At 37.8% G+C, this 19,950-nt stretch overlaps 1 protein-coding gene across 1 annotated transcript in view; it reads left to right on the top strand.

Moving 5' to 3' along the window:
- SH3GLB1 (SH3 domain containing GRB2 like, endophilin B1) overlaps nucleotides 1-19,950 on the top strand; it is a 46,008-nt gene that overhangs the window by 15,164 nt on the left and 10,894 nt on the right. The window contains exons 3-5 of the mRNA XM_075557981.1: nucleotides 7,391-7,519; nucleotides 13,426-13,559; nucleotides 14,920-15,012. Of these exons, the coding sequence (XP_075414096.1) occupies nucleotides 7,391-7,519; nucleotides 13,426-13,559; nucleotides 14,920-15,012 (356 nt within the window). The remainder of the gene's footprint in view (nucleotides 1-7,390; nucleotides 7,520-13,425; nucleotides 13,560-14,919; nucleotides 15,013-19,950) is intronic.

Below are 19,950 nucleotides of genomic sequence, written 5' to 3' on the forward strand. Positions count from 1 at the left end.
TACAGCTCGGAGTCAGCTTTCAAACAACAGATTGGCTTATAAACTAAGAATGTCACTCATTATTTAAGATGCTTCCTTAATCAGTTGATTTGCGACTGTGGTAGTTAGGTTATGTGTCAGACTTGGCTGGGCCAGGATTCTCAGTTATTTGGCATGTGAGATGAGTCAGTTGAAAGAGAATCTCCTCAAGGGTGTGGCCTGTCTCCAGTTAATGTGGATGCGCTGGAAAAGCTTGCTTGCTGTTTGCTGGGTCTGGATCCAGCATCTCGCTCATCATTTGATTTCCAGTTCTTTGGATTTGAGCCAGCAGACTGCCAATCAATTTTTATCCCTAAAGAATTGAAGGGAAATTACATAAAGGCTTAAATTCTTACTAGTGATTTATATTTATGTTGTTTACATTTCCACATAAATTGTTTCATTTGAATTTTAGACAACTCTTGATGGTTTTCACATCACCTAACTCAATCTTATATATAAGGTAAATAATTGTTTATTGAATGAACCTTAGAAGTTAGTATCTTTTTTTTTAACATTTTATGGGGGGGCTCGTACAACTCTTATCACAATCCATATATACTTCCATTGTGTCAAGCAATTTTGTACATTTGTTTCCCTCATCATTCGCAAAACATTTGCTTTCTACTTAAGCCTTTGGTATCAGCTCCTCATTTTTCCACTCCCACCCTGCTCCCCTCCCCATGAACCCTTGATAATTTATAAATTATTTTAATTTTGTCATATCTGACACCGTCCAACATCTCCCTTCACCCACTTTTCTGTTGCCTGTGCCCCGGGAAGGAAGTTATATGTAGATCCTTGTAATCTGTTTCCCTTTCTCCCTCACCTACCCTCCACCCTCCCTGGTATCGCCACTCCCACTACTGCTCTTGAGGGGTTCATCTGTCCTGGATTCCCGCTGTTTCTAGTTCCTAAATGTACCAGTGTGCATCCTCCAGTCCAGCTGGATTTATAAGGTAGAATTGGGATCATGATAGTGGGGGAAGAAGTTAGTGTCTTGTTCAGTGTAGCCTAACTATTTTGAAATAGACCTTGAACTCGAACCAGGATTAGACAACCCTAGCTTTTCACTGTGTAGTTTATATATCAAACCAAAATACAAAAGGCAGTAATGCATGCCTTCCTTCCCCTTTTTCCTAGTTTAGTTATGACCATGATTTGAAAGCCCATAAATTTATTTTTAGATGCTAGTTTTTTAAGTTACAGACTTTAAACCTTTGTGCTGTTTCAATTAAACTGTGACATCACTTTCTATTCGGTTGACCCTTCACTCACATGAGCCCATATACAAACAAAACCTTGCCCTGTCCTGTGACATGCTTTTGCTGGATTGTAAATCAGACCATTGTGATCCATAGGTTCTGTCACTACATGACTTTCAGAAGCAAATTGACAAGATTTTCTTCCTACTCCATATTAGTCTCCTAGTTAAATTGTTGTGACCTTTAGGAACACATTTTTTACCCATTAAGTGAGATTCGTTATCTTTGGAATAGCCTTTTGGTATTTTGTGCCCATTTAAGGTTACGTAAATACTATCTGTGGCACTTCAGAAAGGAAGTAGACACTTTTCCTCTTCCTTGCCATATCTAGAATCCTTGTGTATAGGGACTCTTATGTGTATTTTTCTGAATGACTCGTAAGAAGCCCTGGTGGTTACACATTGGGCTGAAAGGTCAGCATTTCAAAGCCACCACCCCCTGTTCCTCAGGAGAAAGATAGCTTTCTACTCCCATGAAGAGTGAGTTACAGTCTCTGAAACTCACAGGACATAGTTCTAACCTGTGTTAGGGGGCCTCTGAGTCAGCATCGACTCAATGGCTGAGTTTTCTTGATTCAAACAAGCTCATACACTCTTGGTAAATGGAGGGATGATATTGGTATAAAGAAGCTTAAAAATTTGCTTCCATCATGTCAATTCCAGCTTATAGCAATACTTGCAAAAGTTAAAGTGGCTTATATAAAGTTTTTTGTCCGAAACAATGTCTCTATCACCAGGTATGAACAATTGTTACTCTTTTTTCTTTTTTCTTGTGTTACGATTATGAAATTACATAGATTTTGAGTAATCAAACCCAACACCCTCAACTCTGTTTTTCCACAAGACTTATTCTTAGTGTATGATTTTTCTGAACCTAGGATTTTAAATACATACGTAGGATTGCTTGCACACTGTAAGCTTTTATGACTTACTGAATGAGTTATTAAAATTAAACATTAATATTCCAAAGATTTTATTAACTGAGTAAATCAGTACAAGATCCAATTTTAAACTTTTGATGAGATAGGTAAAAAAGTAATTAAGCTGAAAATCACTCTGCCAGTTAAAAAATAATAATAATAAATGAGATTCTGAAATCTCATTTTATGTGGAAAATCTATTCTGTATGGAATAGTCTATCACAAAAATTAAATATCATTCCAACAGCCTATTTTTTGTAACATCCTTTTGCCAACTCCTAAAGTGTGTGTTACTGGTTCAATCATTCTTAAAATTTTCAGTACACAGTATGAAGCTTACACTATTGGAGGAACGTGTTTGAGGTATCTAAAGTAAATGTATTATGACTTAAACTTCTTTATGAATTGTAATCTTAATTTTTATCTCACCGTTTCTGGAAACTTTTTCTTCCCTCCCCATTTATCCCTGTGACACCTCCTAGACAGGTGTCAATGAACTGTGAGTTCCTTTTGTTATAAACATTATCCTATACCATATATTTTTTCAGACTTTACTAAGTTTTGACCACTTGTCCAAATATTCTGTCACATTAGTCCTTATTAAGCTCCCATGTGTTTACTTAGGCTCTACAGAGAGTGAGCTAAATGTGCCAGAAACATGTGGTTGTGTAGTTCTTTGAGGTAATTTATTCCCATATTTTTCTACCTTAAAAATGTGAAATTGTGAATATATATTCAGAGTTATAAGTTATTAGATAAACAAGCGACCATCTAGCTCAGAAGCAATAAAGTCCACATGGAAGAAGCATAGCAGCCTGCGTGATCATGAAGTGCCAAAGGGATCAGTTATCAGGCATCAAAGAACAAAAAAATCATATCGTGTGCTCACCTCCCTGATACAATCTTTAAAGACAAATGGATGCCTAAGAAAATGTGGCGAAGAAAGCCGATGGTGCCCAGCTATCAAAAGTTACGGCATCTGGAGTCTTAACAGCTTGAAGGTAAACAAGCGGCCATCTAGCTCAGAAGCCACAAAGCCCACATGGAAGAAGCACGCCAGCCTGTGTGATCACGAGGTGTCGAAGGGTTCAAGTATCAGGCATCATCAGAACAAAAAATCATATTGTGAATGAGGCAGGGGAGTGCGGAGTGGAGACCCAAAGCGCATTTGTAGGCCACGGGACATCCCCTTACAGAGGGGTCTTGAGGAGGAGACATGCCAGTCAGGGTGCAATGTAGCAACGATGAAACATACAACTTTTCTCTAGTTCCTAAATGCTTCCTCCCCTCCCCCCACCCCCACTATTATGATCCCAATTCTACCTTTAAAATCTGGCTAAACCAGAAGATGTACACTGGTATAGATGGTAACTGGAAGCACAGGGAATCCAGGGCAGATTATCCCTTCAGGACCAGTGGTGTGAGTGGTGATACTGGGAGGGTGGACGGAGGGTAGGTTGGAAAGGGGGAACCGATTACAAGGATTACAAAGATTACAAGGATCCTACATATAGCCTCCTCCCTGGGGGACGGACAGGAGAGAGGTGCGTGAGGGGAGACGTCGGACAGTGTGAGATATGACAAAATAATAATGTATAAATTATCAAGAGTTCATGAGGGAGGGGGGAGTACGGAGGGAGGAGGAAAATGAGGAGCTAATGCCAGGGGTGTAGGTGGAGAGCAAATGTTTTAAGAATGATGAGGACATTGAATGTACAAATGTGCTTTACACAATTGATGTATGTATATGTATGGATTGTGATAAGAGTTGTATGAGTCCCTAATAAAATGATTAAATAATAATAATGAAATAGTATTTAAAAAGTTACTGTTTAGGTGCTATATGAATGGTATAAAGGCAACTTTACTAAATGAATTACTAACAAATGCTTTTCTGGAATATAAAATTCCATAGAATTCTCAAATTTTGCTTTGAATTTATTTGTGTATAAGAAAGAGCGTTATAGAAAAGAGTAGCTGTATATTAAGAAGACATTTAAGTTCAGTCCAGATCAAATCCATGAGCCTGATATTAGTCTATATGTTCGATACCAATCTATAAATTCCTCTTATTTTAAATTATTTTGGCTCCAAGATACTATTTTACTAAATTCTTAAAATATTAATTTCTTACAGCTATACTATTTATACAGATTCACATGCGCTAAAATGTTCGTGATTGCATGATCAGTTTATATTTATTTCAAGAGGTCATACCTGATTTATTTTTAAAGAAACTAACTTGTTCTTACTCACAATGACCTTATGGGACCAAGTAGGACTGCACCAAAAGGGCTTCTTAAAGAACTTAAACCCAGTCTGATTGCTGTCGTGTTAGAAAACCACCAAGGAAGGACACCTCAGCATACCTTTAAACTGAAAACTCAAAAAATTCACGCCTCAAGTTGTAAGCTTAGAAGATTCTATGGGCGAAAGTGGAACACACGTCTCTCCTGGAACAAGCAGTCAAGGCTGCGAGACTTCACCTCACGACTGTGGACATGCACTCAGGTCCTTCCATGAAGGCACACACATCCACTAAGACAGCAAAACCAAGTATGGACATCACCCATGGGACTCTACAAAGAACCCCTGGGAATCCCCAAATGCAACTGGTTGGGAACAAATACAGATGGCATGGTACCAGCGGCTGTTAGCAAACAGAAGGACCAAGGACGTCAAAGTAAATAGGAGACAAGCACTCCGAAGCTCGAGCAGAGCCCCTCCCTTGAAGAAACTGCTGGGTGTGGTACCCATATTGAGCAAGAGTGAGGAAGAGATAAGTTCTCAATACACAGAAGAAAGAAAACAGATATGAGAAAAGCAGTAAAAGGTATTTCTTAAGACCCAGCATGATAACTGGAGCAACAAAAAAAAAAAAGATTCTATGGGCAAAATATGGAATGATGCAGGTAGCATTAAAAGAAGATGGAAAGAATACATAAATTTCCTGTATCAAAAAGAACTGGTTGATATTCTATCATTTCAAAAGGTAGCATCAGAGCAAGAACCAATGATCCTGAAGAAGAAAGTCCAAACTGTCCTGAAAGCATTAGCCAAAACCAGGCTCCGGGAAGGGATACAATACCAATTGAAATGTTTTAGCAGACTGATGAAACACTGAAGCACTCACTAGTCTGTGCCAGCAAATTTGGAAAAAAGCCACTTGGCCAACTGATTGGACGAGATCCATATTTGTACCCATTTCAAAGAAAGGTGACCCATGCAAGTCAGCTTTTGCTGAAGATCATCCAGCGATAGTTGCAGCAGTATATTAACAAGGAGCTCTGCCAGAAATTCAGACTAGATTCAGAAGACATAGAGCAAGACACACCATTGCTGAGGTCAGACAGATACTGGCTCAAAGCAGAAACCACCAAAATGATGTTCACTTCCCCAGAATGATGTTTGCTTGTGTTTTATTGACTATGCCAAGTCATTCATTGATGTGAACCATAATAAACTATGGATAACCTTGAGAAGAATGGGAATTCCAAAACATTTCATTTTGCTCATGAGGAACTTGTACATGGATTAAAGGGTAGTTGTGGGAACAGAAAAAGGGCATACTACATGAATTAAAATCGAGAAAGATGTATGCTTCAGGATTGTATTCTCTCACTATTTGAATCTGTATGGAGAGCAAACCAGAGAAGCTAGTTTATATGAAGAATGTGGCATGAGGATTAGAGGAAGGCTTTTTAACAAACTGCGATATGCAGATGATACAACCTTGCTTGCTTAAAGTGAGGAAAACTTGAAGAAGTTGTAGATGGAGTTCGAGGATTGCACTATGGATTACAACTCAGTGTAAAGACTAAAATCATTACAACTAGACCAGTTAGTAACATCATGATAATAGATAGAAGGTTAAAAGTTGACAGGGATTTTGTCTTTCCTGCATTCACAATCAATGCTCATGGAAGCAGCAATGAGGATATCAAATGACATATTGCATTGAGTAAATCTGCACAAGACCTGTTGAAAAGCAATGTGTGGTAGTTACGTAATCTGGTATCAATTTGAGGATTCAGGGTGGAGGGGTGGAGTCTGACCATTCAATCAGGTTGTAGTTTGATGACCCCATTTGGCGGCATTAAGGAGATAAATAGCTCGCTGGAGGTGGGACACATGCTCACTCCGAGAGACTCTACTGATAAGACACATGGAGCTATGCTGATGGCAGCGAGGGCCCTGGACCTGGAGAAGGTATGTGGGAACCCCTGCCAGCACTGAGATCCTTACAGTGCCACTGGATCCACAAGATCCCCCCCCCCACTGGCCTGTGATCTTCCTGCATTAAGCATTTTGCACGTGTTTCGTGTGTCTGATGAGGACTTTATAGATTGGTATCAGACATGTGCTAACTTCAGACTTAATGGACTTGATCTGGACTGGGCTGGGATGTTTTCTCAATATTCAGTTGCTCTTATATATAAAGTTCTTTCCTATACACATATAAGTGTCTATGAATTTGTTTTTCTATTCTACCCAGGCTCACACACAAGGTTACTTTGGAGAACTAAGTAGCGTACCTTACTCAGGCCATGGTATTTTCAGTTGCCTCCTATGCATGTGAGAGTTGGACATTGAATAAGGAAGACCAAAGAAGAAACAATGAGTTTGAATATTGACAATACTGTGAACTGCCAAAAGAACCAGTTCTCTCCATGAACCACTTCACAGTATGGCTGGAGTGCTTCTTAGGGGCAATGATGGCAAGGTTTTATTCCACATACTTTGGACATGGCAGGAAAGACCAGTCCTGGAGAAGGACATCATCCTTGGTAAAGTAGAGGGACAGGGAAAAAGAGAAAGGCCCTGGACAAAATGGGTTGACATAGTGGCTGCAACAATGGGCTCAAACACAGTAAGTGTGAGGGTGATGCAGGACAGGGCAGTGTTGTGTTCAGTTGTACATGTGATCACTATGAGTCAGAACCAGTTCAGTGGCACCTAACAATTGCCAGAGGGCAGGTTCTGACTCGGTGATGCTTTTTAGGGTTGTCAAGGCTTTGGAAACCTTTATGGGAGGAGAGAGCTTCATCTTTTTCCTGTTGGGTGGTTACTGGTTAGAGCCATTGACCTTGATGTTAGCTGTCCAACATTTACTAGGGCTATAAATGTTTTATAGGAAAGCAAGAACTTTTGCATTTGAAAACATTGGTAATTTTAACTTTTCTCCCAGATGCCAGGATAGAAGAATTTGTGTATGAGAAACTGGATAGAAAAGCACCAAGTCGTATAAACAATCCAGAACTTTTGGGACAATATATGATTGATGCAGGGACGGAATTTGGACCAGGAACAGCTTATGGTAAGTGAAAGGCAAAAAGCCTGAGTCTAGTAAAAATATGTTTACATTTAGGTTTTTTGGTCTTACAATATATTTTACATTTATCTACACTAGTACAATCTGTTTTAACGTGAAATTTATTCTTTTGAAATTATGAATGAAGAAATATGTGATTAATATAATTCAATCCAGAATTTAACATATTTAAGCATATATTTTTAATATTTTCATTTATAATTCTTCCACCTTATAAAATTTTACCATGTTCATCTTTTCTTTCATTAAGACTCTATATTCTAGTTTAGTGTTCCTTTTTTGCTTCCAACTTTGACATTCCAATCAGTCACTATCGATACTTCCCTTCATTGCATGTTTGCTCAGTTTCACACTGCAGAGGGTGGTAAAAATTATCTTTAATATTACTGGTTGGCGCATTAATTTGACTAATGGTTATATTAGTTGGTCTTCCTTTTAGGCTTATAGCTATTCTATCACTGACCATGTTGTGTACTTCAGAATAGGTGTAGCAACGTCCTTTTGATAATGATGTCATCATTCCTCTTCATTTTGTCATTCTAAGTATGATAGGCTCTGTGATTATCTAATTCACTGTTGCCAATGCCACTTCATTTCAGCACTGGTAGCTAGAATATTGATCTTTGTGCATGCCATTTCACTTTTGATGACTTCCAGTTTTCTTAGAGTCATACTTGGCACATTTTAAATGAAATTTACAGCTTTTCCCCCTCATTTTAATCATGCTCCATTCACAAATAAAGATTCCAAAAGCTTTGCTGCGGTCGTGTCGTTGAGGTTGGTTTTGTAATTTGGTGCTGTTGCATAAGCATTGGACTACTTAGTACAGCGGTTCTCAACCTGCGGGTCGTGACTCCTTAGGGGGTCGAACGACCCTTTCACAGGGGTTGCCCAATTCATAACAGTAGCAAAATGACAGTTATGAAGTAGCAATGAAAATAATTTTATGGTTGAAGGGTCACCACAACATGAGGAACTGTGTTAAAGGGTCGCGACATTTAGGAAGGTTGAGAACCACCGACTTTATTACTTACCCACAAGGTTGGCAATTCAAACCTACCAGCCACTCCTCAGGAGAAAGTCGAGGCTATCTTGCCCATGTAAAGATTTGCAGTCCTCTCAGAAACCCTTTCTAGGGGTCACTGTGAGTCAGCGTCTGCTTGACAGCATTGGGGATGCTCTGAGGAGGATGTCGCTCTCCCCAGCTTTGAACGCTTTACAATCTACAGGACTCGTCTTCGAGCACTGTATCAGACAGTATTCCGCTGCTGCTCATAAGGCTTTTCACTGTCAATTTTTCAGAAGTAGATCTCCAGTTCCTATTTTACTTGTCCATCTTAGGAGCCCTGGTGGTGAAGTAGTTAAATGTTGGGCTGGGATCCAAATAATCAGCAATTCAAAACCACCAGCAGCTTCTAGGGAGAAAGACTGGGCTTTCTACTCCAGTAAACAGTTGCAGTCTTGGAAACCCACAGGGGATCTCTATGAGTCAGCGTTGACTCAATGGCAGTGAGTTTGGTTTTGGTTTTTGTCTTCGGTCTAGAACATAGGTTCTCAAACTTACTTGCCCTATCTCCCCCTTTTTAGAAAAACTTACTCAGCACCCCTGGCAAGTAAAAGCTTTTGTACTAGAACTCAGTATCCAGGATAAAGTGTAGGTATCTGCTTTAGCATATGCAATTTTTACCTTCTAGAGCTTGGGGATTAGATGAACCTTAGTCCTCAGAGTGAACTTTGAAAAGTATTGGCCAGTCTTGAAGCATATCTGTCTTCTGTGAGTGAGTGACCCTGCTGGTACTTGAAATTCCTGTGACATCGCTTTCAACATCACAGGCAACCACAGTACAACAAACATGAGTGGTAGAGTATACACAGGGACCTTACCAGATAGAATACATAGGAATCAAAACTGTGGAACAAAAGTGAAAAAGTTCAACATTATCAATCAGAATAAGGCCCTGTCAGCAAGATAGGACAAAATAATAATTTATAAATTATCAAGGGTTCATGAGGGAGGGGGGAGCAGGGAGGGAGGGGAAAATGAGGAACTGATGCCAAGGGCTTAAGTGGAGAGCAAATGTTTTGAGAATGATGAGGGCAATGAATGTACAAATGTTTTTTACCCAATTGATGTATGTATGGATTGTGGTAAGAGTTGTATGAGCCCCTAATTAAACGATTAAAAAAAATAGGGCCCTGTCAGAGGAGAAAATTCAAATACTTTCCACTAATAGAGAATGATGGAAAAAGTGGTAAGAATTGTACCCCGTCAGTGGTGGAAAACTTGTGAAACTCAGAAAAAGGGGTAGTCCTGTCAAGTTCCTGCTCTAGCATGTTTCATGGAAAATTCCCATTATCTGTTAAATCTTATTGTTCCACAAACTTTTTGAAGCCGCTCTCATATTTGAGTTTAACCTTCTCTTGACAGGTTAACAGCTTTCACAGGTTCCATCTTTTGCAGGTTTTCCTATATAATTGAAAACAAAATCTACTTCTACTCTCCAGAAAAGTAGAGGAGAAAGACAACAGTTTTATTATTGAATATGTGATATGTCAGAATGTGATAAATAAAAAGTGCAAAAATAGTAAGAAATCTCATGTTTTTATATAACAGAGTAGGTATGGTGCATTGGATTTATGTTTTCAAGATAAAATTGCCAATATTTTATTTTTATTGCCACAAAGCCTTACACTGCTAATCTTTTACCAGAAAGCTAAAGGTTGGATTTGATCTTCCTTGATCATATTTCAAAAGAGATACCTTCAAAATATTCTTGATTTACATGCTTTTCAGAGAAAGAATTTGTAATGCCAAACTTTCTAAGGTGCATATTGAAAGAAAAGGGGGATAATCCTGTTATTTTTATTTCCTCTTACATATCTACAATGTTAATATTATCCCTGGATGTTGGAATAGTATTTGATTTCTATTTTATGATGTAGCTGTGCCAGCTTTCTTAATTGCTGTAATGTCTTTTCGAATGGACAACTCTAAAACTTGAAATTAAACATCTTTATTATGCCTCAAATGTTATTTTTCCAGAATATGAAGTTATTTTAGATTTCTATAGCTCCTGTTCCAACTGTATATATTTTTGAGTACTGTAATAAGTAAGAGCTGCAAGAAATTCTCCTTATTGGTTAGAGAATAGTAGATTAAGTGGTTTTCCTGATTTATCAAGTCATTCATAAATTCTATGATTAGATAAAATTTTAGTAGTTATCTCTGTCTGAAAGAAATATTGTATAATGCCATAAATCATTGACTACTAGCTTTAACATGTACAGCTTCAAAACTTTCTCTTTATGGTCTTCAAAATATAATTCCTTCAGATCTGAACGTGCTTAAAATCTCTACAGCTTTACTTATAACTTATAACTATGAATTTTTGGATATATGTTATAAAGCGGATTTTTTTTTATTGAATTTGCTTATGAGGTGGTTTGATGTTGAGTCATAAAGGTGCATAAAGGAGACTCAGTCCCTTTGTTCACTAAGCCGAAAAGCTAAGTAGAGCTTGAATGCTGGAAAGGCTTCCAGAGTTTGTTTTCCTTTTTTAATCCCTGCTTAATCTGTTGGCACTTCTAATAATTTCAATGAATTCTTACTCTTGTAAGTCTGTAATAGCTAATAATTGAGTACTCTGGGCAGCGACATAAGCATTATTCATTATAGGCGTTATTTTAGAAAATTCTCACATGTCCTGTGTATAATGTAAATTCCATTTTCTCTATTTGAAAGACAAAAAAACAGATTTGAAAAGTTAGTAACACAGTTAATCATTTAACTGTGATCATACAGCTGGTGAAATGCAGATACGTCTGTAACTAAAAACTGACTCGTCTCTACCAAGCTATACTACTTCTCACCAAGATCAGATCTGATCTCATTCTAACATGCAAAAATGTAGGACCACATAACTAGAGTTACCAGAAGCGATTCTGGGAGTGAGCCTTGTGGTTCCTCAGGCATTCTACTTTCTACTCTGTCTTTTTGAATATCGAGGCTTATGTGTTCCAATAGCATGAACAGCCCCTCCCCCAAGCTATAAATGTGAACTATGAATTATAAATACTTGAGAAAATGGTTACATGTGAAAACAGGAGGAATTGTGAGTTGGTCTACTTATTAAAATGTTGTGAGCATCGTCCTTTCATAAGCACACCTACACAACTTGAACTTTAGCCACAAATACGTAAGCATATACTTCTTATAGTAATTTGAACTGGTACAATGAACTGATTTGGTAGAAAATTCATCTTTTATATTTTCACTTCTCACTGCCATCGAATCGATGCCAATTCATAGTGACCCTCTAGAATGGTGGTCCTCAACCTTCTTAATGCCATCACCCTTTTACACAATTCCTCATGCTGTGGTGCCCCCCAGCCATAAAATTATTTTTGTTGCTACTTCATAGCTATAATTTTGCTACTGTTATGAATTGCCATGTAAATATCTGATATTTTCATTGTTACAAATTGAACATAATTAAAGTATAGTAATTAATCACAAAGGCAATATCTAATTATATATTGTGAAATATTTATTTTTAATGATAAATAAATGAAATTTTGTCTTGAAGCATGGTGTAGCATGGGTAACAGTCTTCATGCCGGGCACTCGCATGTGGGCATATCTGCATGTGGGCAGACCCACCTGGAGACGATAGAGGAGCGGTGTCTCGGTTCCTAAGACCATCGGAAATATGTGTTTTCTGATGGTCTTAGGCAACTCCTGTGAAAGGGTCATTCTACCCCCCCAAAGGGGTTGTGACCCACAGGTTGAGAACCGCTGCTCTAGGACAAAACAGAACTGCCCCTATGAGTTTCCAAGGCTGTACCTCATTAAGGGAGTAGAAAGCCCTGTCTTTCTCCCTCAGAGCATCTGGTGGTTTCAGACTCTGGCTAGCAACCCAATGCGTAACCAGTATGCCACCAGGGCTCCTTGTTTTGACTTCAATGTTTATAAACTTAGTCACCTTGGTGGTTGTGTGGACAGGGTTCTCTGGAGAAACAAAACCAGGACACTTACGATTTGATTGATAGATAGATAGATAGACAGACAGACAACATAAAAAATAAACAGCTAATTTGTCCACAGAGCAGTACAAATGGCTCAGTGCAACTCACTTCTGTAAGACAGTTAATACACTGGCAGTTCTTCAAGTCAAGGAAGCAGACAGCTGAGTGTTCTGTAGAGTAGGGCAGGTCACCAACCGTTAGCCAGATGACAGGGTCCGATAGTCCCCAGCTCAAGTGATGTATGCACCAGCAGTGTGGAGAAGCAGGTCTCGAAGGAACCTCAAACTATAATGACATGGTCCACGGGTTGGGTGTCCCGCAGGTAGTGTAGCTCACAAGTTGAAGCAAAGAACTAGCTAAGGCATCACACACTGGTCCCAATCATCAGAGAGCAAGAGACAGAAAGACAAGGCTCAACAAGGCATTTATCTCCCTGTCCTTCAATTAAACTGCAACCTTATTAATCCCACATGTGTCTATTGGCCAGGTTGGCACAATAAACTTACCTATCAGAGTGGTACAGTGGTTAAGCAATAGGATGCTAACCAAAGGATGGCAGTTGAAACCCACCAGCCACTCAGCAGAAGAAAGATATGCCTGTCTGCTCTTCAAATATCCTAGCCTTGGGAATCCTATGGGACAGGTCTACCCTATTGTATACAGTTACACTGTTGGAATCAACTTAAAAGCAGTGAATTTTCATTATTTATAATTTTAAATATACTTTTAAAATAAACATCCTTAATTTACTTTAATCAACAAGTGACAACTAACTGTAAAGCAGGTCAAATTACTGGTATACCATTAGATTTATATTTTCTATCCTTCACAGACCATATTTGTTTTTCTGTTTTGTTCCTTCGCAGGTAATGCTCTTATTAAATGTGGAGAAACGCAAAAACGTATTGGAACAGCAGATAGAGAACTGATCCAAACTTCAGCCTTAAATTTCCTCACTCCTTTAAGAAATTTTATAGAGGGTGATTACAAAACAATTGCGGTGAGTTGGAAAATGTTGACCCCTTTTTTTAAAAATTAAAATAATTTAGATTTATATGCCTATATATTTTAATGACTAGTGTGTTCTCATAGTGCCTAATTTGAAATCTTTTAACTGTGTGGATATAGCAGATTGGAAATTTAAGTAAGCTAACTAGCTATATATTCAACAACAGAAGTAAACCAGAATAAAGGCCCTTGGTTCTATTAGTTCTCTTTGTGTGGCTTGTACATCATCATTATTAGTATAGAATTACTAGGAAAGTATCATTATTCCAGTAAGTAAGTAGCCAGAAGTCCAATAAGAGTGGAAGGTATATTTGTAGCTATTGTAGTCATTTTCTTTTTGTGTCCCTAGAAATTTATTGGAGTCCCTGAGTAAGCACTAGACTACTGGACAGTAGGATGGAACTTGGTGTATAGAATCTAGCTGGGCATTACTAAAGTAAGAAAAGGTTCTTAGACCAATTAGACAAAAGCAAAGATAAAAAGATAAAGAGTCGGGGCAGGGCAACTAGAGTGCTGGAAACAGAACAACGCGAGCACAATTAAAGAGAATGTTGGCAGCCTGGAAAATGTAACAGATGCCACAGAACAGTTAGGCTAGACATTGTCAAGTGGGTATCTAATTTGGTGTGTAAACTTTCACTGAAAACACAAGTTTTTTTTTAAAATTCTTACAAATGTACCCACTATACAGAAGTTAAATGTTCCCGGGAGGAAGTCTCAGATGCTTTGCTATTCATTATAAGTATAAATGTGAAGTTCTGTTTTGGAGTAGAGCACATTCAGTGCAGTGCACATGTAAAACAGCCTGCCCGGTCTTTGAGGTGTAGACCACACAAGGTATCAAGGAATCCTGCCCTAGGTCCATACTTCCTTTACCAGAGGCACTAGAAGGAAATTCTAAGATTTATTACCAGGCTTCCTCTGCCTCGGCACTCCTTACATTATGAACAGAATAATTCTTAGTTGGAAGAGTTATTCTGCATTGTAGGATGTTGGGCAGCATCTTTGGCATACTGGGTCCAGTACTAATTCTTCCAGATGTGATCATCAGAAGGGGATTTCCACATGTCCCTTGGCTGGGGATAGGGGAACAAAAATATTAAAGCAATATCTTTTTCTTTGCCTGACATCTTTCCTAGATTTTAATATAGCATGAATGTTTTCATCATGTTTTAATTGAATTCACTAAGAAAGGGAGTCAGAAATCACAATGGTCACTTTATAGTCAATTTATAATCATGGATATTTATTTTTCAAATGACACATATAATGGAAATCATACTTTAAATGTGTATGTTCTTACACAATTTTAATTATCTTTGCCCTTTATTTTTTTATTGCTTTATTTATAGAAAGAAAAGAAACTGTTACAAAACAAGAGACTGGATTTGGATGCTGCAAAAACCAGACTGAAAAAGGCAAAAACCGCTGATACTAGAGCTTCGGTAAGTAGTTTATCTTAACAAAAACATTTTAGGGTTAATCATTTTTAAGATTTGTAAAATTACTAATATGCCATGCAAGTTAAAGTCTATTACTGCTATTAGAACACGTTAGGGTCCTTTGTGTTTGGAAACAACCTATCAGATGCATGCAAGTGAGAACCATGGCAATGAGAGCCAGGTAGTCATATCAAGAGTTGATATTCTTGTATCAGAGATAATAGCTGTTGCTAGAAATAAAAATTATAGCTCCTAACATTGGTCATGCTCTTTAAATATCCTCAGTGCTGGTGACAAGTGTCTTTTGAAGATAGGTTTATTATATTTAAAATAGCAGAAAAGATAGTTATCTGAATGAGAATTAGTCAACTTAGAAAATGGATAGGATTATTATTTTTTCCACATGTGACTTAAACTGAGAAGTTATCAAAGGGTAGTTCCAAAAACCTTCAAACAGTGGCAACATGGGTGCCCAGGGGTCTATTTTGAAGGGAAGGAAAGTGGTTTTGCATAAGTAAATCCTGGTATATTTTTTTAGAAAATCAACCTCCAGATATTATTTTATAGTTGAATGGGTATATGTTTTATTATGAAATAATAGGTAAAATACTCTGGTGTGTTTATATCTTAATAGTTCTGTCTATATCTCCATTCTAAAGCTTGGAATGATTAATGACTTGGATGCTAACCACAAGGTTGGCAGTTTAAACGCATCAGCTACTCCTCAGGAGAAAAATATAAAACTGCTCCCATAAAAATGTAAGCCCTGCCTAGGGTCGCTGCGAGTCATAATCTGCTCGATGGCACTGAGTTTTTTAATGTAAGACAGTACACTATAAAGAAGCATGAACTCATTATAAGACGCTAATAAATTAATTCACAATTTGAGCTACAGGACGTGTTTTGTCAAGTGGCAGGCTATTCTACCTACCTTCTGTCCCCACCATTACCATCAAAAACCATTGCCCAGCAGGGAATGAGTCACTGGGTGTGGATGCGTGAGACCATCGTTTAACATAGTTCACAGAAACAATTTTCTACATTCTACTTTTTCAAATGGCGTGTGGGGTCCGAAAAGCTTGCAGATGGACATCTGATGTACTACTCTATCAGTCTCTCCATCTGGAGCAAAGTGTAGTGAAGAAAGTTAAATATGCAAGGTAAAAACTCATCCAATGGGCTAAGGGGTCACGCAAACCTGTTTCCTCTGCCTTGCGATTGTAAGACCTAAATGGGGCCTGGCTACAAAGGCTGACTGCTTTGAAACAGGGATCACAATAGAGGATCCTGGATAAAAATGGGAGGGAAATGTGGGACAAAAAAATTCATATTAAACCAGGCTTAATGTTTGGATAGAGGCTACTTAAACTCATAACACTGATATTTAATCACCCTTCAATTCTGGAAATGAACTCACCCTTATGACTCAGTTTTCAGCCAAATAGTAAGAAGTCTTCTATGTGTTGAACATATAGAAGGAAAATACATACTCCTTAGAATAATCAACCATTTGACAGCAAAAGAGTAGCATGTGCCCCAGGACAAAGTTCAGAAGGCAGGAAAGGATAATGGGAAAGGAGGAATGGAAACTGGAAACGTCACATGGAAGAAATGGGATAAGTAATACCACACTGTAGAGATTGTATTCAGTGGCGCACAATAAAGTAAGTATGAATTGTTGAATGGAAAACATTTGCTCTGTAAATCTTCAACTAATAAACAATAATTTTTTAAACAGAAACACTCCCCTAATGAGCTTATTACCCACTGTGTTGAACTCTTTAGTAGCTCTGTTAAGCTAGAAACAGTTGAGACTTGGTTTATGAAATTTAAAACTGATAATGTTGTGGGTGGACTATGATGTCCTTCATGAGCATACTCCAACAGCTTTTAGGAGCAGAATGCCTTTTTTTTTCTTTAGCCTTCTTTTGTCGTTAGATGCCATTGAATTGATACTGACTCATAGCAACCCTCTGAACTACAGAAGAGAGTGCTGTCCAGTCTGGGGCCGTTCTCACAGTTGTTGCAGCAGCAATGGTGGCAACCCATCTTGCTGAGGAGCTCCCTCTTCTCACTGGCCTCGTTTCCTAAGGACTGGTCTCCCATGATCACATGTCCAAAGTATTTGAGGCAAAGTCTCGCCATGCTTGCTTTTAAGGAGCGTTCTGGCTGTACTCCTTCCGTTATACAGCTGTTGGTTCTTCTGGCAGTCTATGGTATTCTGAGTAGTTTTGCCAACATCCTAATTCGAATGCATCAGTTCTTTATGTACTGTTGAAGAAGAGCTATCTTTAATAGATAATTTCAAAAAGTTTACCCCCAATTTTTATTGTGATATCATCATCATGAATAACCTAATATCCTTAAAACAGGCTGTCTACAGAATTAGAACTTTAAAACGAACAGTAGATGCCAAGAAACCCTAAATTAGAAATTGTGTTCATTTCTATTGGCTAATAGTACATTTTTATAGTAAAATATAAGTTGGTTTTTTATACTAATTCTATGATCAGGTAAGAAAAACAATATAAACAAGGTTCGTTTGCAAACAAGTCTTTGAACTAGAATAGAATAGTTTTTTTTATTTCAAGTGCCTTTGTGTGCCTAGTTGACCCAAGTTTGGGTACAAATTTTTTTTTTTTAAGCCAGAACTGTTAGAGGATAACAATGGTGTGGGAAAGTACCAGAAAGCACAGATTTAACCGTGTGCAACTTCCGGTGGTGATTCTAAGTTATTTCACTGTTTGAAAAGAATTTCCTTTTGATAATATATCCAGAAAAAATCTTTACAGTTTTCTGTGCTGGTGGACTAGTCGTTACGAGTTGGGCTGCTAATCACAAGGTTTCAAGTTTGAAACTACTAGCCACTCCACAGGAGAAAGAGAAGTCTTTCCACTCCCATAAAAAGTTATAGGTGTGTGTAATGCAGTATTTTTTTTAATTATCAGGTTATGAATTTTGATATTCTATACTTATTGAATATTCATTATATGCAAGCTGCTCTGCTGAGGAGGAGTTCATAGGTAAACAATGCGAAGTCTTTGCTGTCCTTAGTTCACAGAATATGTGGTACATTAAACTTTTTGATGCTGTGGCCCTTCTTCAGTAAAAGAATTTCTCCATCAACCCCACATTGTTTCTTTACTAACAAGCTGTGTTGGAGGACTGGTAAAGGACAACAGCAGCATCAAAAGCATTCCTTAAAATGTACCAGTTGAACAAAACAAAAAAAGCCTATTTTCAAAATCATTTGTATATGCAAAGGGGCTTCAAAAAGTTCATGGGAAAAATGGAATTAAAAAACAATGGAATTTTTCCACAGAGTTTCTCAAGTCTCAAATCATAACTCTTGTGGCATGAGGTAAAGATAACATAAGCTTTGACATTTAAATTGCAAGATAATGATATTAATTAACCTGACCCTATTCTTTCATAAATGTTTTATTATTTTAGAATTTCATTAAAAGGAAGAAAAAAAACAGATGGTGCCAAACCTACCTGATACTTAGAGGTTTAGAGCAGTTAATTGTTTGGCATCCAGTTATTATGGAACATAGGTAGCAAATACTGTATATACTCGAGTATATACCGACCCGGATATCAGCCGAGGCACCTAATTTTACCACAAAAACTGCATAAAAATGTGCTGAAAAACTCGGCTTATACACGAGTATATGCGGTATGTGTGTCTGCCCACTTAGCATTTTCACAGTGGTCTAAATATTTAATCTGGAAATTGAGTGACTTTATAGCACCATCATATAGCCTTTTATATGTATACATATTGAAATTTAAAGTTTATTAGAAATACAAAGATTGACATGCCTTTCATATTTCTCTAGGGAATGCCAAGACCTGGCTGAGGCTGATTGAAAGAGATCGTGGTTGAAGGCATCATAAATTCATAAAATAGAAATGATCTTTGAATAGGAAAGTTGTGGATAGACATGGCATAGTGGGTTGGACTGCTAACAGTAAATTGCAGTTTGAAACCACGAAGAAAGATGAGGCTTTCTATTCCCATAAATATTTACAGCCTCAGAAATCCACAGGGGCAATTATACGCTGTCCTGTAGAGGGTCCTTATGATTCAAGTCAAAATCAACTTGATTTTAATCAACCGATTTTAAAGTGATACTTTCCCTAAAAGGTTCATCTTTAAAATTGAGCAGTGTGTTTTTTGAGTGATTTAGAAGAGTTAAATAGGCATTGCTGTGTAAAATTGTGTAGAACTCTATCGTTAGTTGTATGCTATTGTAGAGAAACTTTTTACCCAGCTCACTGAATCCTTGTGTAGTGTATTCCTTATTGCGCCGTAGTAACTTGTTTCCCTGTGCTCACTGGTATAATGTATTCTTTGTCTCTTACCTCTGCACTTAAGCAACTAAACTCAGCTCGGCTTGAAGGAGATAACATTATGGTAAATTTCTCTTACATGCTCAACATCCTGCATGTAAAATGGCTGAAGGTTTGTTGGCCTATTGTGTTTTATACATCTTGAAAAAGTGCCTTCTCTTGCTATTAGTTGTATTTTAAAACCTAAAGTACCCCAAGCTCAAGTTTCATTAGAGCTAACAAAACATAGTGGGTGAGGTGATATTGGAGCTTGAAGAAAGGAAGCTATGTTCAATTGTCAAGGATATTGGCTCTGTTAAATATGTATTTTAAATTCCAGATTTAGAAATAAACATGTACTACCTTCATTGTTTACCATATTTTCATCCTAATTCATCAGAGATTGAATTTATTCTGCTTTTTGAGGACCAAGACAAACCCTAGCAGTTTAGGGACTCTGTGGTGGCCAGATTCATTCCCCATCCAGTTTTTAACTTTTTCTGAGTAGTAATAGCCTTGGGCAACAATCAAGAATGTGAAATGTTCTATATTGAGTATACAAGGGAGTACACCCCCCAAAAAAAAACAGAAAAAAGCTTCATTGGG

The sequence above is a fragment of the Tenrec ecaudatus genome, chromosome 1 (assembly GCF_050624435.1).
Source record: "Tenrec ecaudatus isolate mTenEca1 chromosome 1, mTenEca1.hap1, whole genome shotgun sequence".
Lineage (NCBI taxonomy): Eukaryota > Metazoa > Chordata > Mammalia > Afrosoricida > Tenrecidae > Tenrec > Tenrec ecaudatus.